A 25443-nucleotide genomic window follows, 5' to 3' on the forward strand; every position below is an offset into this window, starting at 1 on the left:
GGGATTGTAAATATCCAGCATTAGGAATAAACATTGTATTTAACGAGCCTTGGCGAGCTTATTACAATAGTGTTTATCCCTAATACAGGATATTTACCATCCCCAACACACAAGCGTGATAACCTCCTTATAAGATGATGTCATTCTTTAATTCTGTGCTTGAAAATCGTTTTCCCTCTTTCACAAACATTACCGAAACATTGCGAGTTTTCCTGGAATGCGCGCATTAATATTTATTACGTCACAGGGTAAGTGATGCGTCAGTCGGACAGTGACAGTAGCCAATATAGTTCCGAATGAAACATGTTTCTTATACAGTGGCGAAGCAACATATACGCTAAACAACAATAATTGTTTTTACTTGCCTTTCGCGGCAATCCATCCGTCTGTCCGCTAGAGTAACAGTCCTTTGTCAAAGGGAAGCTACTCTAACCCTAGTCTATGAGACGTCACAGCCACGTTCAGATGTTGTTGACAGTCGGCCTGTCCTGTCATTAAGAAGTGCAGACAGACGCAGAGGTCTACAAGCACAGATATGGCTACTGATCCCGCTTGGCTAGGCCTAGTGCCCACGCAAAATTGTTTCGAAATTTATATCTCCAAAGTTGCCAAAACTTAAAAAAATGCCTTAGCTTCGTCACAGTTAGACACTGATTTTCAGTATATTGGACTTTTCTTTTGATAATGATAGCAATTATCCCTGTAGTTTATCCAACACCAATATAAACGAGGAATAAACAACCCCACTATGAATTAGGAATGCACAACCCCAATATAAACCAGGAATACATAACAGTAATATAAACCAGGAATACATAACAGTAATATAACCAGGAATACACAACAGTAATATAAACCAGGAATACATAACAGTAATATAAACCGGGAATACATAACAGTAATATAAACCAGGAATACACAACAGTAATATAAACCAGGAATACATAACAGTTATATAAACCAGGAATGCATAACAGTAATATAAACCAGGAATACATAACAGTAATATAACCAGGAATACACAACAGTAATATAAACCAGGAATACATAACAGTAATATAAACCAGGAATACATAACAGTAATATAAACCAGGAATACACAACAGTAATATAAACCAGGAATACATAACAGTAATATAAACCAGGAATACACAACAGTAATATAAACCAGGAATACATAACAGTTATATAAACCAGGAATGCATAACAGTAATATAAACCAGGAATACATAACAGTAATATAAACCAGTAATTCATAACAGTAACATAAACCAGGAATACATAACAGTAATATAAACCAGGAATACATAACAGTAATATAAACCTGGAATTCATAACAGTAATATAAACCAGGAATACATAACAGTAATATAACCAGGAAATTCATAACAGTAATATAAACCAGGAATGCATAACAGTTATATAAACCAGGACTACATAACAGTAATATAACAAGGAATACATAACAGTAATATAAACCAGGAATAAATAACAGCAATATAAACGAGGAACACATAACAGTAATATAAACCAGGAATACATAACAGTAATATAAACCAGAAATACATAACAGTAATATAAACCAGGAATACATAACAGTAATATAAACCAGGAATACATAACAGTAATATAAACCAGGAATACACAACAGTAATATAAACCAGAAATACATAACAGTAATATAAACCAGGAATACATAACAGTAATATAAACCAGGAATACATAACAGTAATATAAATAAGGAATATATAACAGTAATATAAACCAGGAATACATAACAGTAATATAACCAGGAATACATAACAGTAATATGACCAGGAATATATAACAGTAATATAACCAGGAATATATAACAGTAATATAACCAGGAATACATAACAGTAATATAACCAGGAATACATAACAGTAATATAACCAGGAATACATAACAGTAATATAACCAGGAATATATAACAGTTCTTTAACCAGGAAAATATAACAGTAATATGGCCAGGAATACATAGCAGTAATATAAACCAGGAATACATAACAATAATATAAACCAGGATACACCACAGTAATATAAACCAGGAAATTCATTACAGTAATATAAACCAGGAATACACAACAGTAATATAAACCAGGAATACATAACAGTAATATAACAAGGAATACATAACAGTAATATAAACCAGAAATAAATAACAGTAATATAAACCAGGAACACATAACAGTAATATAAACCAGGAATACATAACAGTAATTTAAACCAGGAATACATAACAGTAATATAAACCAGGAATATATAACAGTAATATAACCAGGAAAACATAACAGTAATATGGCCAGGAATACATAACAGTAATATAAACCAGGAACACATAACAGTAATATAAACCAGGAATACATAACAGTAATATAAACCAGGAATGCATAACAGTAATATAAACCAGGAATACATAACAGTAATATAAACCAGGAATACATAACAGTTATATAAACCAGGAATATATAACAGTAATATAAACCAGGAATACATAACAGTATTATAAACCAGGAACACATAACAGTAATATAAACCAGGAATACATAACAGTAATATAAACCAGAAATACATAACAGTAATATAAACCAGGAATAGATAACAGTAATATAAACCAGGAATACATAACAGTAATATAAACCAGGAATATATAACAGTAATATAAACCAGGAATACATAACAGTAATATAAACCAGGAGCACAAAGGGCCGACCTGAGGCTGTGCTGGGTGTCCTTCCTATCGTTACTCTGCATTCAAACCGAGGGAAATCCCCGCTTCATCGCTATTCGACCCTCATGTTTAGAAACCTGTAATCCAACTACAAATTGTCTTATCCATCCTAATTCTTTGTTATGAAAGTTTCAAATCTCTGCCCCTCATATTTGCCGAAAACCGATCTCCGCAATCCGCCAGTGACCATATCGGCTACCATACCCGAGATAAGGGAGTGGTGATTAAGAGGGTTATAGGAAGGCCCGTAATTCAGCGACTGACCCAGGCTTACTTTTAGATCTAACCCTTCCTTCCTCGGGTTTAACAGGGCGATAATTCAGTCATCAATCATGTTGAAAAACAATAAAACTCAACATTTATCATAATGAGACAATTTGGTGAAGAAGCACTGATAAATTCCGATTTCAACTTAAGCTTATTATTATGTTTGCATGTCTTTGGCAGCTTGTTTACATGAATCTCATCATGGGCGGAATTTCAGATATTCGATCTCGCTGATTTCGCCCCTTGTGTTTGATCAGTCTTAAATCAGCCCTTGTAATTGTTTGCATGTAACATTAGGTGATTCTCCACAGCCACGTGTAGTGATCAGCCCTGGCGTCCCCCAACAGCAGAAATACAGCAGGGAGATGTGTGCAGCTGCTCATCACGGTGTCACCCTCGGTCATCGCTGCATCTTGTATGATTCATGACGCATCTGCGGCCATCTCCCTTGTCGACAGTCACATTTAGCAGTAGTGGATCTCTAGTAGTGGATCTCTAGTAGTGGATTTTCAGTAGCGGATCTGGGTCTCAAGTAGCGGATCTCTAGTAGTGGCCCTCTTGCAGTGGATATCCAGTAGTGGACCTCTTGCAGTGGATCTCCAGTAGTGGATCTCTTGCTGTGGATCTCCAGTAGTGGATCTGGGTCTCAAGTTGTGGATCTCTAGTAGTGGATCTCTAGTAGCGGATCTCCAGTAGTGGATCTCTAGTAGTGGATCTCCAGTAGTGGATCTCTTGCTGTAGATCTCCAGTAATGGATCTGGGTCTCAAGTTGTGGATCTCTAGTAGCGGATCTCCTGGAGTGGATCTCTAGCAGTGGATCTCTGGCAGTGGATCTCTAAAAGTGGATCTCCAGTAGTGGATCTCTGGTAGTAGATCTCCAGCAGCGGGGATATAAGTGTTCTTCCTGTTGTCGGGGATACTGTGTTGATGAGGAGGTGTCACGTGACAGAAGACGCGAAGACAGTCACCTCGGTCGTAATTACCAACATGTCAACGTGTTGCACTAATCACGTGACAGGAGACACGGAGACAGTCACCTCGGTCGTAATTACCAACATGTCAACGTGTTGCACTGATCACGTGACAGGAGACGCGGAGACAGTCACCTCGGGCGTAATTACCAACATGTCAACGTGTCGCACTGATCACGTGACAGGAGACACGGAGACAGTCACCTCGGTCGTAATTACCAACATGTCAACGTGTTGCACTGATCACGTGACAGGAGACACGGAGACAGTCACCTCGGGCGTAATTACCAACATGTCAACGTGTTGCACTCATGACGGGACAAGGCGGCGAAGAAACGTGATACGACACAATCCGTCAAGCTGCTATTTCTGTGTGTATTTACACTCTACAGGCCGTCAAATATATGTTCATGTCAAGCTCGATATGCAGTTTCGGGTAGTTGACCTACACGCTGAATATTACCTTTATGCAAAGATCAACACGTAAAGAAACGTGTCTTCTTCTGATACGATGACCCCATTCAAAGCGCATGTTTGGTGTCACAAGGGGGCAGCACATTTGGCGGCTACCGGCAGACGACAGACATGTTTGAGTGCGCGCTCACGTCGACGGTCTGCTGTTTCGCTGGTTGTGTGGAGGTGAGACAACCACCCCTTGTGGAGGTGTGAAGATCCATACAAGGCAAACATACCAGTGCCTTTTTAACCGCCATCAAAGGGACCCATGTTGACAGACCAAGTCGTAAAGGTTCAGTGAGGCACGCGCCAAGGCTCTTATCTCCCCTTAGCGTGGTCTGCGCATGCTCTGTACACGGCTGGAGAAACGTAATGTCGAATGCCCCGGTAGGTTGTGAAATGCAAGGACGCAGGGCTGGCGTCCACCATGAAAGGTTGTTGGCGGGTTTGTCCGTCTCCCACATCACATCGCCAGTTCATGCTTACTTCCGGCCCACGGTCTGGCGCCGCCAGCACCTCGACACTCTGACATAATCCCTCGCCGCGCACAGATACTCCAAGCAGCTATCTTCAGGTGATAATTTGTACGACTGACATTCACGAAAAGAAAGATGTGTCAAAATATGCTGACGAACATGAGATGTATTTGTCGGCATGTTATCAGCCGGCTTTCATCTCCAGGCGGTAATTGGTCGGAGCGTCTGAACCGCCTCGAGATGGACGGGTTTGTCAACCGCAGACGAAGGTCAGTGTAGCAGACGACGTTGTAGGGAGGCTACAGCCTTCTGAGTGGCCGAGAGTGGTGGCGCTCCGTCTTCTGGAACCAGCTGTTATCCCGGGATCAGTAGATGGTGTATAACATGAGATTGTAACACATACATGAAACAACATGGGTCTTTCAGAAGTTTAAACTAGGTATCAGGTTTATGAATGTCAATGTCTTGATTTACTGGTCGCGACATTTTACATCTTATCAAACAAGTAGCACAATAAATAAACAAGCTGACCTCTATGTATGTGTTATCTACAACAACACATAATGCATGTGTACAACGAAACAGTCATTTGGCGACAAATATCGGTGAAATATATCGCTAAGCTCTTGTGAATAAAATGCATGAAAGAAAAAAAACGTCTTGTAAGTCGTCCGTCTGGTTTGTCCTATTAAATTTACAATCTCCTCTTGAAACCCTCAATAGAGTGTCGGGTATAAATATCTATACGTAAAAAGGGTATAGGGATTTAGGGTGTGGAGGGTGTATGGTGTGGAAGGTGTAAGGGGTATGGAGGGTGTATGGTGTGGAGGGTATAGGGGTGTGGAGGGTGTATGGTGTGGAGAGTGGAGGGTTGTGGAGGGTTGTAGGGGTGTAGGAGCGTGGAGGGTGTAGCGGTATGGAGGGTAGGGGTGTGGAGGAGTGTGGAGTGGTATGGAGGGTCGGGGGTGTAGGGGTGTGGAGGAGTGTGGAGTGTGGAGGGGTATAGAGGGTGGAGGGTGTAGGGGTGTGGAGGAGTGTGGAGTGTGGAGGGGTATAGAGGGTGTAGGGGTATGGAGGATGGAGGGTGTAGGGGTATGGAGGGTGGAGGGTGTAGGGGTGTGGAGGAGTGTGGAGTGTGGAGGGGTATAGAGGGTGTAGGGGTATGGAGGGTGGAGGGTGTGGAGGAGTGTGGAGTGTGGAGGGGTATGGAGGGTGGAGGGTGTAGGGTGTAGGGGTGTGGAGGAGTGTGGATGGTATGGAGGGTGTAGGGGTATGGAGGGTGGAGGTTGTAGGGGTATGGAGGGTGTAGGGGTATGGAGGGTGGAGTGTGGAGTGGTATGAAGGGTGGAGGGTGTGGAGGAGTGTGGAGAGTGGAGGGGTATGGAGGGTGTAGGGGTGTGGAGGAGTGTGGAGTGTGGAGGGGTATGGAGGGTGTAGGGGTATGGAGGGTGGAGGATGGAGGGGTATGTAGGGTGTAGGGGTATGGAGGGTTGAGGGTGGAGTGATATGGAGGGTGTAGGGTGTAGGGGTGTGGAAGAGTGTGGAGCGTGGATGGGTATGGTGGGTTGAGTGTGGAGGAGTGTGGAGGGGTATTGAGGGTGTAGGGGTATGGAGGGTGGAGGGTGTAGGGGTATGGAGGGTGGAGGGTGTAGGGGTGTGGAGGAGTGTGGAGTGTGGAGGGGGTTGAGGGTGTATAGTGTGGAGGGTATAGGGGTGTGGAGGGTGTATAGTGTGGAGAGTGGAGGGGTATGCAGGGTGTGGAGGGTGTAGGACTGTAGAGGTTGGCGGGTATAGGGGTGTGGAGGGTGTATGGTATGGATGATGTAGGGGTGTGGAGGGTGTAGGGGTGTGGAAGGTTGTAGGAGCGTGGAAGGTGTAGGGGTATGCAGAGGGTGTAGGGGTATGGACGGTGTTAGGGTATGGAGGGTGTAGGAGCGTGGAGGGTTTAGGGGTATGGAGGGTGTAGGAGTGTAGAGGGTGGCGGATATAAGGGTGTGGCGGGTATAGGGGTGTGGAGCGTGGAGGGTGTATGAGTGTGGAGGGTGAAGGAGCGTGGAGGGTGTAGGGGTATGGAGTGTGGAGGGGTGTGGAGGGTGTATGGTATGGAGGGGTGTGAAGGGGTGTGGAGGGTGTTGAGTGTGGAGGGGTATGGAGGGTGTAGGAGCGTGGAGGCTATAGGGGTATGCAGGGTGGAGGGTGTGGAGGGTGTAGGAGCGTGGAGGGTGTAGGGGTATGGAGGGTGGAGGGGTGTGGAGGAGTGTGGAGGGTTGTAGGGGTGTGGAGGGTGTAGGGGTATGGAGGGTGGAGGGGTGTGGAGGAGTGTAGGGGTGTGGAGGGTGTAGGAGCGTGGAGGGTGTAGGGGTATGGAGTGTGGAGGGGTGTGGAGGGTGTATGGTATGGAGGGGTGTGAAGGGGTGTGGAGGGTGTTGAGTGTGGAGGGGTATGGAGGGTGTAGGAGCGTGGAGGCTATAGGGGTATGCAGGGTGGAGGGTGTGGAGGGTGTAGGAGCGTGGAGGGTGTAGGGGTATGGAGGGTGGAGGGGTGTGGAGGAGTGTGGAGGGTTGTAGGGGTGTGGAGGGTGTAGGGGTATGGAGGGTGGAGGGGTGTGGAGGAGTGTAGGGGTGTGGAGGGTGTAGGAGCGTGGAGGGTGTAGGAGCGTGGAGGGTGTAGGGGTGTGGAGGGTGTAGGGGTATGGAGGGTGTAGGGGTTTGGAGGGTGTAGGGGTGTGGAGGGTGTAGGAGCGTGGAGGGTGTAGGAGCGTGGAGGGTGTAGGGGTGTGGAGGGTGTAGGGGTATGGAGGGTGTAGGAGCGTGGAGGGTGTAGGGTGTGGAGGAGTGTAGGGGTATGGAGGGTGTAGGAGCGTGGAGGGTGTAGGAGCGTGGAGGGTGTAGGAGCGTGGAGGGTGTAGGGGTGTGGAGGGTGTAGGGGTATGGAGGGTGTAGGGGTATGGAGGGTGTAGGAGCGTGGAGGGTGTAGGAGCGTGGAGGGTGTAGGGGTGTGGAGGGTGTAGGGGTGTGGAGGGTGTAGGGGTATGGAGGGTGTAGGAGCGTGGAGGGTGTAGGAGCGTGGAGGGTGTAGGAGCGTGGAGGGTGTAGGGGTGTGGAGGGTGTAGGGGTATGGAGGGTGTAGGGGTGTGGAGGGTGTAGGGGTGTGGAGGGTGTAGGGGTATGGAGGGTGTAGGAGCGTGGAGGGTGTAGGGTGTGGAGGAGTGTAGGGGTATGGAGGGTGTAGGGGTATGGAGGGTGTAGGAGCGTGGAGGGTGTAGGGGTGTGGAGGGTGTAGGGGTATGGAGGGTGTAGGAGCGTGGAGGGTGTAGGGGTGTGGAGGGTGTAGGGGTATGGAGGGTGTAGGGGTGTGGAGGGTGTAGGGGTGTGGAGGGTGTAGGGGTGTGGAGGGTGTAGGGGTGTGGAGGGTGTAGGGGTATGGAGGGTGTAGGAGCGTGGAGGGTGTAGGGGTGTGGAGGGTGTAGGGGTATGGAGGGTGTAGGAGCGTGGAGGGTGTAGGGGTGTGGAGGGTGTAGGGGTGTGGAGGGTGTAGGGGTATGGAGGGTGTAGGAGCGTGGAGGGTGTAGGAGCGTGGAGGGTGTAGGAGCGTGGAGGGTGTAGGGGTGTGGAGGGTGTAGGGGTATGGAGGGTGTAGGGGTGTGGAGGGTGTAGGGGTGTGGAGGGTGTAGGGGTATGGAGGGTGTAGGAGCGTGGAGGGTGTAGGGTGTGGAGGAGTGTAGGGGTATGGAGGGTGTAGGGGTATGGAGGGTGTAGGAGCGTGGAGGGTGTAGGGGTGTGGAGGGTGTAGGGGTATGGAGGGTGTAGGAGCGTGGAGGGTGTAGGGGTGTGGAGGGTGTAGGGGTATGGAGGGTGTAGGGGTATGGAGGGTGTAGGAGCGTGGAGGGTGTAGGGGTGTGGAGGGTGTAGGGGTATGGAGGGTGTAGGAGCGTGGAGGGTGTAGGGGTATGGAGGGTGGAGGGTGTGGAGGGTGTAGGGGTGTGGAGGAGTGTTGAATGTGGATGGTTGTAGGGGTGTAGAGGGTGTAGGAGCGTGGAGGGCGTAGGGGTATGGAGGGTGGAGGGTGTGGAGGGTGTAGGGGTGTGGAGGAGTGTGGAGTGTGGAGGGTTTAAGGGGTGTAGAGGGTGTAGAAGCGTGGATGGTGTAGGGGTATGGAGGGTGGAGGTTGTGGAGGAGTGTGGAGGGTGGAGGGTGTGGAGGGTGTAGGGGTGTGGAGGAGTGTGGAGTGTGGAGGGTTGTAGGGGTGTAGAGGTGTAGAAGCGTGGATGGTGTAGGGGTATGGAGTGTGGAGGGTGATGAGGAGTGTGGAGGAGTGTGGAGCGTGGAGGGTTGTAGGGGTGTAGAGGGTTTACTGGTATGGAGGGTGGAGGGTGTGGAGGAGCGTGGAGTGTGGAGGGTTGTAGGAGCGTGGAGGGTGTAGTGGTATTGAGGATGGAGGGTGTTGAGGATGTAGGGGTGTGGAGAGTGGAGGGGTATGTAGAGTGTGGAGGGTGTAGGAGTAGTGAGGGTTGTAGGGGTAGTGAGGGTTGAACGGTGTGGATGGTGTAGGGCTTTGGAGGGTGTAGGGATGTAGAGGGTGTAAAAGTGTGGGGGTGTAGGGTATGGAGGGTGTAGGGATATGGAGGGTGTTAGTATGGATGGTGTTTTAGGGGAAAATAGTGTGACACCCTCTCTTTATAGCTAACATATGCATTAAGTGGTTAAATTTTTCTACATACGTAAGATAATATACTGCCATTGAAAAACCCTAGACTGTATTATGCTATCTGCTTTCGGAGAGAGAAAAATCCTGTCCAGAAGCAAATTTTAGAGGAAAATGTAAAGAACAAATTATATGCTGTTTTGGAATAAATAAAAGAACTATATAACCAAAAGATAATCTTCATCGAAAAATCTCATGTCCTTAAACATTGCGATTCTGTTGTAAATATGATCATGATAATGTATGCTATTAATTGATGTAGGGTCTTATGTTGGGTGAGTTATGAATATGTCTGGAACATAGAGACCATTTAACTGCACATTTGAACACGTCAATGACAACCATAAGCTTGGATTCGTTCTGTTTGGGATTAATATTCCATCACAACCTTCATGCGGAGGTGCTGACGTAGGAACTAACGTCCGAGATCAGGCGGGTCTCGCCACGACAACAACATTCTACGAACAGCGCACTTGCATTTCACAACAGAAAAAAATGCTCTTTAGAACAGAATAGCGATTTGCTTTGCCTGCCTCCCTGTCCGTCTTCACATCCTGTTCTGAAATCCCCTGAAAGCACCCGCCACTTCTGGGTCTTGACATCCCGGGTTTCCGTCTTACTGTCACTGTGTAACAACTCCTTGAACATTGAAAATACTGTGGTTACATGCAGATCCCCATCCATTAACACAGAGCACTGGGATGAAGCCTTCAAACCACGTTAGGTGTCAACACCACGAGGGTCGGCGGAAAGTCGTGTGAGCCTTCACGGTCGAGGAGATCCTTCAATGACCTCTTCTCATCTTCTGCTTCACTGTCAGGTCGTCTGCCTCGGACATCGATGAGATGCTTGAGGTTGAGACAGAGATCAAGGCTTGAGGTCCTCGCGCAGTGTTCTGCGAGTAGGGGGCTTGGAGGTGTAGAAGTGGCGCTGCTGAAGTGACTTCGCGTCCCCGACGTCGGCCTGAATACATGAAGAATGAACGCATGACGGTGACTGAGGTGCAGAAAAAATTCTCTTTTATACACTGGATATTTTTTAACAATCAAACTGAGTGTAATCAATATGATTGGCGTGCTTTTGGAGAAGAGAGCTGATTTGATCTCTGCTAAACTCATTTTGATACAGTTAGTTTTGGAATAGGTCTATTGACACACAATTTGGAACTCATTGACTGCTTTCAGTGGAAGCGGGGCACGGTTATGAAGGGAACATCACTCTTTATACCAAATATACATTTATCATTTGATGATATGTTACCGTGACATGGGTTATAGTGAGGAACGCGGGAGTGTACTGTCGAAACAACCATTTGTAATTAAATGTTGTACAGACGGAGTATTCGTAATAAAAGTGAGTGAGTGAGTGGGTGAGTGAGTGAGTGAGTGAGTGAGTGAGTGAGTGAGTGAGAGTATGGTTTTACGCTGCTTTTAGCAATATTCCAGCAATATCACGGCGGCGGACACAAGGAATGGGCTTCACACATTGTGCCCATGTCGGGAATCGAACCCGGGTCGTCGGCGTGACGAGTGAACGTTTTAACCACTAGGCTACCCGACCGATCCGATTAGTAATATAAGGCCACACAGGCAGATAACTTCTTTGATAGGCATGTAGAAGTTGGAGTACGGAAAAAGGATAGGATTTATGGATGAACAACTTCTTTATTACACTGAAACGTCGCTCTTAATTGTAATGAAAAAGTTGTTCATCCGTAAATCCTATCCTTACTTACATAGACAGATGATTAGTAATATAAAGCTTTGTAGATAGATAATTAATAATATAAGGCTATATAGACAGAGGATTAGTAATGTAAGGTTTTATAGATAGATGATTCGTAATATAAGGCTATAAAGATAGATGATTAGTCATATCAGGGTTTATAGATAGATGATTAGTAATATAAGGCTATATAGACAGATGATTAGTAATATAAGGCTATTTAGACAGATGAGTAGTTATATCAGGGTATATAGACAGATGATTAGTAATATAAGGCTATTTAGACAGGTGATAAGTAATATCAGGCTATATGGACAGATGATTAGTAATATAAGGCTATATAGACAGATGATTAGTAATATAAGGCTATTGAGACAGATGAGTAGTTATATCAGGGTATATAGACAGATGATTAGTAATATAAGGATATTTAGACAGGTGAGTAGTTATATCAGGGTATATAGACAGATGATTAGTAATATAAGGCTATTTAGACAGGTGATAAGTAATATCAGGCTATATGGACAGATGATTAGTAATATAAGGCTATATAGATAGATGATTAGTAATATAAGGCTATTTAGACAGATGAGTAGTTATATCAGGGTATATAGACAGATGATTAGTAATATAAGGATATTTAGACAGGTGAATAGTAATATCAGGCTATATGGACAGATGATTAGTAATATAATGCTATTAAGACAGATGATTAGTAATATCAGGCTATATAGATAGTTGATTAGTAATATCAGGCTATATAGATAGTTGATTAGTAATATCAGGCTATATAGACAGATGATTAGTAATATCAGGCTATATAGACAGATGATTAGTAATATAAGGTTATATAGACAGGTGATTAGTAATATAAGGCTAAATAGACAGATGATTAGTAATATCAGGCCGCAGTTTAACACGGATATCCCACATACACAGTATACTGATTCCGAGCCGACCGGCCCGTGTCCCCTTAACGTGGAGCGCCAGACAGGGTAACGAGTATCATATTTTTATGTATTCTGGTATGACTTTTCGCCATCCGGGCAGACACCCTATATATCCACCAGGAAGGCTAGATTAGTCCTTATATACAGATAAAGTATTTGTTATATACAGCTATACAGATAAAATATTTGTTATATACAGCTATACAGATAAAGTATTTGTTATATACAGCTATACAGATAAAATATTTGTTATATACAGCTATACAGATAAAGTATTTGTTATGTACAGCTATATAGATAAAGTATTTGTTATTTACAGCTATATAGATAAAGTATTTGTTATATACAGCTATATAGATAAAGTATGTGTTACATACAGCTATACAGATAAAGTATTTGTTATATACAGATATACAGATAAAGTATTTGTTATGTACAGCTATATAGATAAAGTATTTGTTATGTACAGCTATACAGATAAAGTATTTGTTATATACAGCTATACAGATAAAGAATGTGTTATATACAGCTATATAGATAAAGTATTTGTTATATACAGCTATACAGATAAGGTATTTGTTATATACAGCTATATAGATAAAGTATTTGTTATATACAGCTATACAGATAAGGTATTTGTTATTTACAGCTATATAGATAAAGTATTTGTTATATACAGCTAAACAGGTAAAGTATTTGTTATATACAGCTATATATATAAGATATTCGTCGTATCAGGATATATAGATGGAATATTCATTATTTGAGTTTGTATGGATCACGTATTCGTTAAATAAGGCTATATAGACAATGTATTCCTTATATAAAGATATATAGATAAGGTATTTGTTATATAAGGATATATAGATAAGATATTCATTATATAAGGCTGTATAGATATAGTATTCGTTATATATGGCTTAATAGATAGAAAATTCGTACTATCAAGCTGTGGACACGCCAGCCCCTTCCGTGACGTACAACATCAGCCCCTTCCGTGACGTACAACATCAGCCCCTTCCGTGACGTCCACCATCAGCCCCTTCCGTGACGTCCACCATCAGCCCCTTCCGTGACGACTAACATCAGCCCCTTCCGTGACGTCTAACATCAGCCCCTTCCATGACGTCCACCATGAGCCCCTTCCGTGACGTCCACCATCAGCCCATTCCGTGACGTCTAACATCAGCCCCTTCCGTGACGTCTAACATCAGCCCCTTCCATGACGTCCACCATGAGCCCCTTCCGTGACGTCTAACATCAGCCCATTCCGTGACGTCTAACATCAGCCCCTTCCGTGACGTCTGACATCAGCCCCTCCCGAGACCGCCACCATCAGCCCCTTCCGTGACGTCCACCATCAGCCTCTTCTGTGACGTCTAACATCAGCCCCTTCCGTGACGTCTAACATCAGCCCCTTCCGTGACGTCCACCATCAGCCCCTTCCGTGACGTCCACCATCAGTCCCTTTCGTGACGTCTTACATCAGCCCCTTCCGTGACGTCCACCATCAGCCCCTTCCGTGACGTCCACCATCAGCCCCTTCCGTGACGTCTATCATCAGCCCCTTCCGTGACGTCTAACATCAGCCCCTTCCGTGACGTCCACCATCAGCCCCTTCCGTGACGTCTAATATCAGCCCCTTCCGTGACGTCTAATATCAGCCCCTTCCGTGACGTCTAACATCAGCCCCTTCCGTGACGTCTAACATCAGCCCCTTCCGTGACGTCCACCAACAGCCCCTTCCGTGACGTCCACCATCAGCCCCTTCCATGACGTCCACCATCAGCCCCTTTCGTGACGTCTAACATCAGCCCCTTCCGTGACGTCCATTAAATAGCACATTATCTTTATGTAATAGATGGCAGTTTCTCCCCACCCTACCAGCTATAGAAAGCCGGTATAACAAAGCGTTATCAGAGTCCGTATAACAAATGTACTATATATATTTCATTTTACTGAACATAAATATATTAAATATTGTTTATGTCGAACTTAGCTACATTCGTCGACTGTGTGTTACATGTTCACATTAATAGCTGTATCTGGAAACTATGGTAACCGTAAAGTTATGTTTGGTGTTCGACATAAAGGGAGCTAGCAGCATACATCAGTGACGTCCTTATCTCCACCGTCAGGGGCTACATTCCTGTAACACGGCATATGCGTTGCTTACCTGGCGCAGTAGCGCACCACGCGCTCCTCAATCACAACGTGGACGAGTCAAGAGTTATTCTAACACCCTGTATTCTCACTGAGAAAAACTTGTTAAAGATTCCCGCCTTGAGTTACCTGGCGTCCTTGCGGCAGACAGAGGGTCGAGTTGGCTCCCAAATCCCCAACTGCCTACTAGAAAATGAAAACGTCGGAATTGTTTACGAGGCAAGTTTGCAATGGCTTTCATCCTAATCCGGGAGACTTAGAGCCAGAATGGGGAAGATAAAAGTATCCGACCTGTGTGAGGAGTGTGAGGGATTAATTATAACCATGGGTTGCCTAATGGTATTGTACAATACAGTGTAGAGATGCCAGCCACGGTGTTGTCAGCTGTATGCTCGGACCGTGTCCTGTTTCTATCGAGGGTTGTCCCTGCAGGGTAAACCTCCCTGTGTAGCGTTCCTGTCGAGGGTTTCTCAGCTGGGTAAACCCCCCTGTGTAGCGTTCCTGTCGAGGGTTTCCCAGCTGGGTAAACCTCCCTGTGTAGCGTTCCTGTCGAGGGTTTCTCAGCTGGGTAAACCTCCCTGTGTAGCGTTCTTGTCGAGGGTTTCTCAGCTGTGTAATGAAGTGCTCTAGTCTAAACACCGTGTCTGCAGTTTAATGAAGCGCTCTAGTCTAAAACCGTGTCTGCAGTGTAATAAAGTGCTCTTGTCTAAACACCGTGTCTACAGTGTAATGAAGTGCTCTAGTCTAAACACCGTGTCTGCAGTGTAATAAAGTGCTCTAGTCTAAACACCGTGTCTACAGTGTAATGAAGTGCTCTAGTCTAAACACCGTGTCTACAGTGTAATAAAGTGCTCTACTCTAAACACCGTGTCTGCAGTGTAATGAAGCGCTCTAGTCTAAACACCGTGTCTGCAGTGTGACGAAGTGCTCTAGTCTAAACACCGTGTCTACAGTGTGATGAAGTGCTCTAGTCTAAACACCGTGTCTTCAGGGTAATGAAGCGCTCTAGTCTAAACACCGTGTCTACAGTGTGATGAAGCGCTCTATTCTAAACACCGTGTCTACAGTGTAATGAAGTGCTCTACGCTAAACACCGTGTCTACAGTGTGATGAAGCGCTCTATTCTAAACACCAGGTCTGCAGTGTGATGAAGCGCTCTATTCTAAACACCAGGTCTACAGTGTGATGAAGCGCTCTATTCTAAACACCGTGTCTACAGTGTGATGAAGCGCTCTATTCTAAACACCAGGTCTGCAGTGTGATGAAGCGCTCTATTCTAAACACCGTGTCTGCAGTGTAATGAAGTGCTCTACGCTAAACACCGTGTCTACAGTGTGATGAAGCGCTCTATTCTAAACACCGTGTCTACAGTGTGATGAAGTGCTCTATTCTAAACACCGTGTCTACAGTGTGATGAAGCGCTCTATTCTAAACACCGTGTCTACAGTGTGATGAAGTGCTCTATTCTAAACACCGTGTCTACAGTGTGATGAAGCGCTCTATTCTAAACACCGTGTCTACAGTGTGATGAAGCGCTCTATTCTAAACACCGTGTCTACAGTGTGATGAAGCGCTCTATTCTAAACACCGTGTCTACAGTGTGATGAAGGGCTCTATTCTAAACACCGTGTCTACAGTGTGATGAAGCGCTCTATTCTAAACACCGTGTCTACAGTGTGATGAAGTGCTCTAGTCTAAACACCGTGTCTTCAGTGTAATGAAGCGCTCTAGTCTAAACACCGTGTCTACAGTGTGATGAAGCGCTCTATTCTAAACACCGTGTCTACAGTGTAATGAAGTGCTCTACGCTAAACACCGTGTCTACAGTGTGATGAAGCGCTCTATTCTAAACACCGTGTCTACAGTGTGATGAAGCGCTCTATTCTAAACACCAGGTCTGCAGTGTGATGAAGCGCTCTATTCTAAACACCGTGTCTGCAGTGTAATGAAGTGCTCTACTCTAAACACCGTGTCTACAGTGTGATGAAGGGCTCTTGTCTAAACACCGTGTCTACAGTGTGATGAAGCGCTCTATTCTAAACACCGTGTCTACAGTGTGATGAAGTGCTCTAGTCTAAACACCGTGTCTGCAGTGTAATAAAGTGCTCTAGTCTAAACACCGTGTCTACAGTGTGATGAAGCGCTCTATTCTAAACACCGTGTCTGCACTGTGATGAAGCGCTCTATATGCTGAACACCGTATCTGCAGTGTAATGAAGGGCTCTTGTCTACACACCGTGTCTTCAGTGTGATGAAGTGCTCTAGTCTAAACACCGTGTCTGCAGTGTGGTGAAGTGCTCTAGTCTAAACACCGTGTCTGCAGTGTAAAGAAGCGCTCTAGTCTAAACACTGTGTCTACAGTGTGATGAAGAAATGCAGGGTGTATAAAATAGTTCATAAAGTATAATTTTTGCATCATGTAAATTATTAAGTGGCGTATTGTATCATATGAATCATTAAGAAGACGTGTAGCATAACATCATTATACTTAATGCGTTTTGTAACACGCAGTGCACAAAGCACACGAGTGTTGAGACAAGTGGAAGTAACACCATATCCATATGGCTTATCAAAATACTCAAAGCATTTACATGAATGTTTTCGATCTCAGAAAAGACAGATTTCAATATTGTCTAAACATTCGATTTTTCAACCTTGAAGACCACTATACCAGACGGCACCCTTCATGGATATTGGGCAACTGTCAGTAAACGTGGTGGTCATTGACACAGTTATATCTCTATTTTGAGAGGTTTGGGAATATTTGTCAAAAGTGAAAGCAAATGTGATCTAATGTTTACAGAAACAACAACAACAATATGGGCGGATACAGCTTTTTTAAAAAGGGGGGGTGGGGGTGGGGGGGTGGGTGCACAATTAAGATCTATTTATTGTCTTTGGTGGTAATTTATACAGAAATAAAGATTTTTTTCGAAATAAAAAAGGGGGTGTGTGCGTACCCCAAGGCAACCCCCCTCACCCCCCCACCCCCCCCCCCCCCCCCCCCCCCTGGATAACATAGATGTTGAAATTGGATATAGGGCAGTTTATTAAGCAGTAGCCATCCCCATAGGCACCAATTGATTTTTCCTCCTTGCGAATCTGCTTCTTCGTGCATATGAATCGTAATGTCTGCTCGGATTGCAAAATCATAACACGGAAAAATGTCCATGGAGTTTAACTTCAGTTATAAATACATGTATATCGATGTTCTAATGCCATTCAATAATGGTCAAATTGACAATTCCCTTCCATTGATTTACCCACCTAAACTATATAAAAAAATCCCAGTAAAACCTCATCTAATCACATATAGATTTAAAAAAAGACATATGAGGAAGAGAATATATGGATGTCAACTTCTTTATTATGAGGAACACAACGTTTCGGAGTATATGATTATTCCTTCATTCCTGATGGTGTCACAATAATCGTTTAACAATATAGTCCCCTGCCATATAACAAAAGCCAAGTCCCTTCCACTGACATCCCCACCAGAACTAGAAATAAAGGAGATCAGTGAGACCGCCTCATCTGTTTCATGTTTAGATCTATGCATACAGATTGAGAGTAACAAAACACTCTCCACAAGACTGTATGACAAAAGGAATGACTTCAACTTTCCAATATCGCGCAATATTCCGGCAGTTCCAGCCTTTGGTGTCCACATTCCACAACTTTTGAGGTTTGCTCTTGTTACCAAGATTTCAAAAAGCGTCATACATCTCTTGCTCAGAAGTTTGTTTGATCAAGGTTACAACATTCAAGGCCTCAGTAAAGCTTTTAAAACGTTTTATGGTAGACATATGGAGACATTTCCAAATCTGACGCATCAGTGACAAAAATGATGTCGGATGCAATTCCTCAGTTCAGCTTGTGCTTCCCGGGCTTTTTCAGGTGAACAATTAACATGTCTTTGGTTGTGTTGGACGGGTGCCACCGGTGGGGCAGGATACGCTCTCCTTTGATGAAACTGGTATCATCACTATTTGATGGTGATTCATAAACAAATGCTCATGATATAGTCGGAATCGTACAATGGACTCTGTTTTTGACAGATATTATGACAGATCTTATGAATATAGAAAGGGTTTTGTCGTAAAGTATATGTGTTGTATGACATGTTTACAAAGTATACTTGTTACATGACATATTTATAAGGAAAATATGTTGTATGATATGGTTTATTAAGTATACGTGTTGTATGACCTAGTTTATTAAGTATACGTGTTGTATGACCTAGTTTATTAAGCATACGTGTTGCATGACATAGTTTATGAAGTATACGTGTTGTATGACCTAGTTTATGAATTAAACGTGTTGTATGACATAGTTTATTAAGTATACATGTTGTATGACATAGTTTATAAAGTATACGTGTTGTATGATCTAGTTTATGAAGTATACGTGTTGTATGACGTAGTTTATAAAGTATACATGTTGTATGACATAGTTTATTAAGCATGCGTGTTGTATGACATCGTTTATAAAGCATACGTGTTGTATGACCTAGTATATTTAATATACGTGTTGTATGACACAGTTTATAAAGTATACGTGTTGTATAGCAGACTTTATAAAGTATATTTTGTGTATGACATGTGTATGGGGTGAGGTATAACGTGTGTAACGGTCGGCACATGAGGCACTGTGTGACCTTGTGGAAGTGGAGAACCTGATGTATTTATAATGAATTCTGAAACAGGTTTGTGTTGCTCTTCACACGCGAAGCCTGCGAAGTGTCACACTACAAACGTCTTGGGAAAACCTAAATAACTGCCTTTGAAACATGCTTTTGTCGGCGTGACATACACAAAACAACAAACAATTTAACTACAGCAACAGCAAAATGTCTTAAACATATGCTGCAAATGTATCCGATTAGTAAACAAATAAAAAATTAGAAGCAAAACAGTGACACTTCAAAGTTGACTTGTACTGTGAAGTTTTGCCCCAGTATTTCTTGTATATCGTAAATAAGACATATATTAATTACATGTTTCCCAGCTGAGGGCACTGTTGGCGAGGGTATTGATTCATCGCAATCCGCGCTCTAACTCTCTGGAAGGTGGAACAAATCCCACCATGGCTAATTTATTTTATGTCCAATAGAATATCTCTCGGGAGTATATTTCTCACGCTCTGAACTGATATGTTTTCTTTCATGCTACTTTCCTAATTACACATCGACAGAACAATGTACACTTACTCGTCGTGGTTTGAATACCTCATTTCTTTTGCGTCATCCCAGAGTCTCCAATATTGATTGCAACTTCTTTTCTTATCTTCGATCTCTAAAGAAAACCAAGGAGATTAGCACAAGTGAATAATTTATTTCTCTCATTCCAATCAAAGGAGCATGTTTCTACATGTGAAGCGTTTTTAGGAATATCGTTTGTGCATGACCGAGAACGTGAACACACGAGATTCTGCACCTGTCCTCCCTCCCGTCAATATTTAATTATCATTTGTCTTGAGATGACATGTCTATATCGGGTAACACATTGTTATACATTATCTTTTATAGACGAGCAAGTATAGAATCAAAACATATATTACGTTATCAAAGACCCGTGAAGACCCGGTTGAAATTGATCTTTAGCAACCCATACTTGTCTTAAGAAGCGACAAACGGGATCAGGTGGTCAGGCTCGCAAAACAAACAAACAAACAAACAAACAAACAAACAAACAAACAAACAAACAAACAAACAAACAAACAAACAAACAAACAAACAATCAATAATATCAAAACGTTTAAAGACATTAAAGTAGCATGAGATAAAGATGTGATTCAAAACAGTGTCTACACATTGTCTGCACAATATCTACATTTTTTCTACAAAATGTCTACACTGTTTTCGCAATATTTTCTACATTATGTCTTCATTTTCCCTTACCAATATCTAGACCTTGTCTGCACAAGGTCTACGCTTTGTGCACACAATATCGACACTGTCTACACAATGTCTATACTGTGATTAACAAATGTCGACACTTTATCTGCACAATATGTAAACTTTTTCTACACAATGTCTACAAACTGTTTACACATTGATTACACAGTGTCTACACAATGTGAACACTTTGTCTACACAATATCTACACTGTCAACACAATATCTACACTGACTACACAATGTCTGCATTTTGTCTAAACAATATCTACACTATGTCTACACACAATGAATACACTGTCTACACAATATCTACACTGTCTACACAATATCTACACTGTCTACACAATATCTACATTGTCTATACAATATCTACACTGTCTACACAATGTCTACGTTTTGTCTAAACAATATCTACACTATGTCTACACAAAATGAATACACTGTCTACACAATATCTACAATGTCTACACAATATCTACACTGTCTACACAATATCTACATTGTCTATACAATATCTACACTGTCTACATAATGTCTACATTTTGTCTAAACAATATCTACACTATGTCTACACAAAATGAATACACTGTCTACACAATATCTACACTGTCTACACAATATCTACACTGTCTAAAAAATATCTACACTATGTCTCCACAAAATGAATACACTTTGTCTACACAAAATCTAAAGTTTTTCTACACAATATGTAAACTTTGTCTCCACAATATCTACACCATCTACACACTGTCTACATTTTGTTCACACAATGTCTTCACAATATCTGCTCTTTGTCTACACACTGTCCAAGTTAATATAAGATTTATTGATTAACAACTTCTTTATTACATATTGATCGGTGAAGCCAGTAATATGAACAAAAGGGTGAAGCCAGTAATATGACCAAACGGGTGAAGCCAGTAATATAAACAAAAGGGTGAAGCCAGTGATATGACCAAATGGGTGAAGCCAGTAATATAAACAAAAGGAGGGTGAAGCCAGTAATATGACCAAACGGGTGAAGCCAGTAATATAAACAAAAGGGGGGTGAAGCCAGTAATATAAACAAAAGGGTGAAGCCAGTAATATAAACAAAAGGGTGAAGCCAGTAATATGAACAAAGAGGTGAAGCCAGTAATATGAACAAAAGGGTGAAGCTAGCAATATAAACAAAAGTATTATGACTGATTGGGGCCTTTGATGAGTTGATGGTACGCCGGGGTATGTCCACACAATATTTAAACTTCGTCTACAAAATGCCTACACCTACTGTTGCTATGATCCTGATAAGTTGAGCATCAAACACCAACTAATGCTATGACCCCGATAGGTTGAGCCTCGACAACCCACAGTTGTAATTGGTGACATTACTTTTGACAAGTGTAATGCTGGCTTGACATTTGTCTAAAATGTGACAAAATACAGACCTCACAAAATATTATCATTTTTTGTTTGTTTTTCAAGATTTCTGTTGCAAGCGATTTAACAGTGGTCCTATAAAAAAACGACCATTTCGCTGAGGTATAATATTCCCAGGGGTTGGAGGCTGTTCAAGTGACATTCTTCAGCAGAATGAGTACCTGAAGCCGCAACTGCAGCATGGCTCGGATTGTCCGTACATTAATGTAATCTTTGTATTTGACTGTAACCGATATCTGGCTGCCCATTCAACCTTTTTTTCGCCTCCTGCTGAAACAAAAACCATGATGCAACGAACAGAAAATTAGTTCATGATATCTCAGATTTATTGTTCACTTGACTCCTACTTAACTACGACCAGGCATGAGCCTGTCTTCGTAAAGCGCGCCGCTTTCTTAGAAATGAACCAGAAGGTGTCACCCTGTCTCCCTAAACCAAGCTTCTTCTCCAGACTTAAGCCTCTGCTCTAAAAATGAACCAGAAGATCTTACAATGTCCTCGTAAACCACACATCTTCTTTAGAAATAAGACCTAGTGGTTAATGAAGCAGCGTAGTTTACGAAGATAGGGTGAGACACACTGATACGTTGCTAAAGCAGAGGTGTAGTTTACGAATACAGGGTAAGACCCATTGGTTAATTCTAAAGCAGAGGTGTGGTTTACGAAGACAGGGTGAGACACATTGTTACATTGCTAAGGCATGGGGTGTGGTTTACGAAGACAGGGTGAGACACATTGCTACGTTGCTAAAGCAGAGGTGTGGTTTACGAAGACAGGGTGAGACACATTGTTACGTTGCTAAGGCATGGGGTGGTTTACGAAGACAGGGTGAAACACATTGTTACATTGCTAAGGCATGGGGTGTGGTTTAAGAAGATAGGGTGAGACACATTGCTACGTTGCTAAAGCAGAGGTGTGGTTTACGAAGACAGGGTGAGACACATTGTTACATTGCTAAGGCATGGGGTGGTTTACGAAGACAGGGTGAGACACATTGTTACATTGCTAAGGCATGGGGTGGTTTACGAAGACAGGGTGAGACACATTGTTACATTGCTAAGGCATGGGGTGGTTTACGAAGACAGGGTGAGACACATTGTTACATTGCTAAGGCAGAGGGCGGTTTACGAATATAGGGTGAGACACATTGATACGTTGCTAAAGCAGAGGTCGGTGTACGAAGACAGGGTGAGACACATTGCTACGTTGCTGAAGCAGAGGGGTGGTTTACGAAGATAGGGTAAGACCCGCTGGTGACCTTGCCAAAGCAGGGTCGGGTTTACGAAGACAGGGTGAGACACATTGCTACGTTGCTGAAGCAGAGGGGTGGTTTACGAAGACAGGGTGAGACACATTGCTACATTGCTGAAGCAGAGGGTGGTTTACGAAGACAGGGTGAGACACATTGCTACATTGCTGAAGCAGAGGGGTGGTTTACGAAGACAGGGTGAGACACATTGCTACATTGCTGAAGCAGAGGGTGGTTTACGAAAACAGGGTGAGACACATTGCTACGTTGCTGAAGCAGAGGGGTGGTTTACGAAGACAGGGTGAGACACATTGCTACGTTGCTGAAGCAGAGGGTGGTTTACGAAGACAGGGTGAGACACATTGCTACATTGCTGAAGCAGAGGGGTGGTTTACGAAGACAGGGTGAGACACATTGCTACGTTGCTGAAGCAGAGGGTGGTTTACGAAGACAGGGTGAGACACATTGCTACGTTGCTGAAGCAGAGGGGTGGTTTACGAAGACAGGGTGAGACACATTGCTACGTTGCTAAAGCAGAGGATGGTTTACGAAGACAGGATGAGACACATTAATACGTTGATAGAGCAGAGGGTGGTTTACGAAGACAGGGTGAGACACATTGCTACGTTGCTGAAGCAGAGGGGTGGTTTACGAAGACAGGGTGAGACACATTGCTACGTTGCTAAAGCAGAGGATGGTTTACGAAGACAGGATGAGACACATTAATACGTTGATAGAGTAGAGGGTGGTTTACGAAGACAGGGTGAGACACATTGCTACGTTGCTGACGCAGAGGGTGGTTGACGAAGACAGGGTGAGACACATTGCTACGTTGCTGACGCAGAGGGTGGTTTACGAAGACAGGGTGAGACACATTGCTACGTTGCTAAAGCAGAGGGTGGTCTACGAAGACGGTGAGAGCTGCTGCTTTAGAAAAACCGGTAGGTCTCACACAGACTTCGTAAATAACAACGACAAAACACTCTTCACATTCACAACAATAAACCTCCGCCCAAGTCGATTTTTAGGATTCCAACAACATAATGAGCAAGTCCTTATGAATCATTATCAAATTGAGACGACACCAGGCTGTTTGTGAAAAATCACGTTTCTTCTTACGGAATCACGCCTCTTCCGAAATAAACCAGTAGGTTCCTCTCTGTCTACGTGAACTTCGCTTCTTTAGAAATAAACCAGTAGCTCGCACACTGTCTTCGTAAAACACGCCTCTTCTTGATAAATGAACCAGAAGGCCCCCCACTCTCTGCGTTTTCTGCACGAACCAGGCCTCTTCTGTAGAAATGAACCAGAAGGCCCCACACTCTCTGCGTTTTCTGCACGAACCAGGCCTCTTCTGTAGAAATGAACCAGAAGGCGCCACACTCTCTGCGTTTTCTGCACGAACCAGGCCTCTTCTGTAGAAATGAACCAGAAGGCCCCACACCCTCTGCGTTTTCTGCACGAACCAGGCCTCTTCTGTAGAAATGAACCAGAAGGCGCCATCCGGCTTCGTAAATTAAGGGGCGATCGGGTAGCCTAGTGGTCAAAGCATTCGCTCGTCACGCCGAAGACCCGGGTTCGATTCCTGATATGGGTACAATGTGTGAAGCCCATTTCTGGTGTCCTCCGCCGTGATATTGCTGGAATATTGCTAAAAGCGGTGTAAAACCTTACTCACTCACTCACTCACTTCGTAAATTACGCCTTTTTAGAAATGAAGCAGTAGGCTCGACTCTGTCTTCGTAAACCACGGTTCTTCTTTAGAAATGAGGTAGTAGGACTGCTTTGTCTTCGTAAACAACGCCTACAACTGAAGGAATGAAATTAACAACATTTTCCTACAAAACCAGAGTGAGTGAGTGAGTGAGTATGGTTTTACGCCGCTTTAAGCAATATTCCAGCAATATCACGGCGGGGGACACCAGAAATGGGCTTCACACATTGTACCCATGTCGGGAATCGAGCCCGGGTCTTCGGCGTGACGAGCGAACGCTTTAACCACTAGGCTACCCGACCGCCCTACAAAACCAGAAACACGCTGACATAATGTTTGGGGTATAGACTGTCGGTGTATATTCAGCATACAGCGATTGATGGAGATGCGTATTTACATAGATAGATATTGAATGGGGATTACACGTGATAAAATACATCTCTTGGCGCCAAATGTAGATAAACGGTTATTACACGTTCGTGTAAACAGACGGATGTTATTTCTTGCTGGCAATGTATCAACGATGAGTACATACTTCTGTCTCGTCATAACTGATTATTTCAATGGTCATATTCTGGACGGGAAAATATTAGAAGATGTTGTACAGGAAATATGAGTGAGTGCGTGATTGTGTCAGAAAATGATTGTGTCGGTGAATGAGTGTGTCAGTGAATGAGTGTCTCTGTGAATGAGTGTGT

At 43.7% G+C, this 25443-nt stretch overlaps 1 protein-coding gene and 1 long non-coding RNA gene across 2 annotated transcripts in view; both read right to left on the reverse strand.

Annotated features, from left to right (window-relative positions):
* Nucleotides 1-5639: 5639 nt before the first annotated feature.
* On the reverse strand, nucleotides 5640-14088 carry LOC125381971 (proline-rich extensin-like protein EPR1). The gene is made up of 3 exons (XM_048399368.1): nucleotides 14012-14088; nucleotides 10397-10590; nucleotides 5640-9475 (listed from the first exon to the last, which is right to left on the reverse strand). Exons 1-3 carry the CDS (start codon nucleotides 14086-14088, stop codon nucleotides 5640-5642), a joined length of 4107 nt encoding a protein of 1368 aa, XP_048255325.1.
* Nucleotides 14089-21499: 7411 nt separating this feature from the next.
* Nucleotides 21500-25443, reverse strand: part of LOC125382098 — a 30713-nt gene continuing 26769 nt past the window's right edge. Inside the window, exon 4 of the long non-coding RNA XR_007222310.1 lies at nucleotides 21500-22049. This is a non-coding gene — a long non-coding RNA (uncharacterized LOC125382098). The remainder of the gene's footprint in view (nucleotides 22050-25443) is intronic.

The sequence above is a fragment of the Haliotis rufescens genome, unplaced genomic scaffold, assembly GCF_023055435.1.
Source record: "Haliotis rufescens isolate VD_foot unplaced genomic scaffold, xgHalRufe1.0.p SCAF_2, whole genome shotgun sequence".
Taxonomy (NCBI): Eukaryota; Metazoa; Mollusca; class Gastropoda; order Lepetellida; family Haliotidae; genus Haliotis; species Haliotis rufescens.

Coding starts and splice junctions, on each gene's coding strand:
- LOC125381971 (XM_048399368.1), bottom strand. CDS start 14,088: ATGGTGGACGTCATGGAAGGGGCTGATGGTGGACGTCACGGAAGGGGC. Junction 10,591..14,011: donor ACGTCACGGAAGGGGCTGAT/GTTAGACGTCAC, acceptor TCATGTATTCAG/GCCGACGTCGGGGACGCGAA. Junction 9,476..10,396: donor ATTGAAGGATCTCCTCGACC/GTGAAGGCTCAC, acceptor CACCCTCCAAAG/CCCTACACCATCCACACCGT.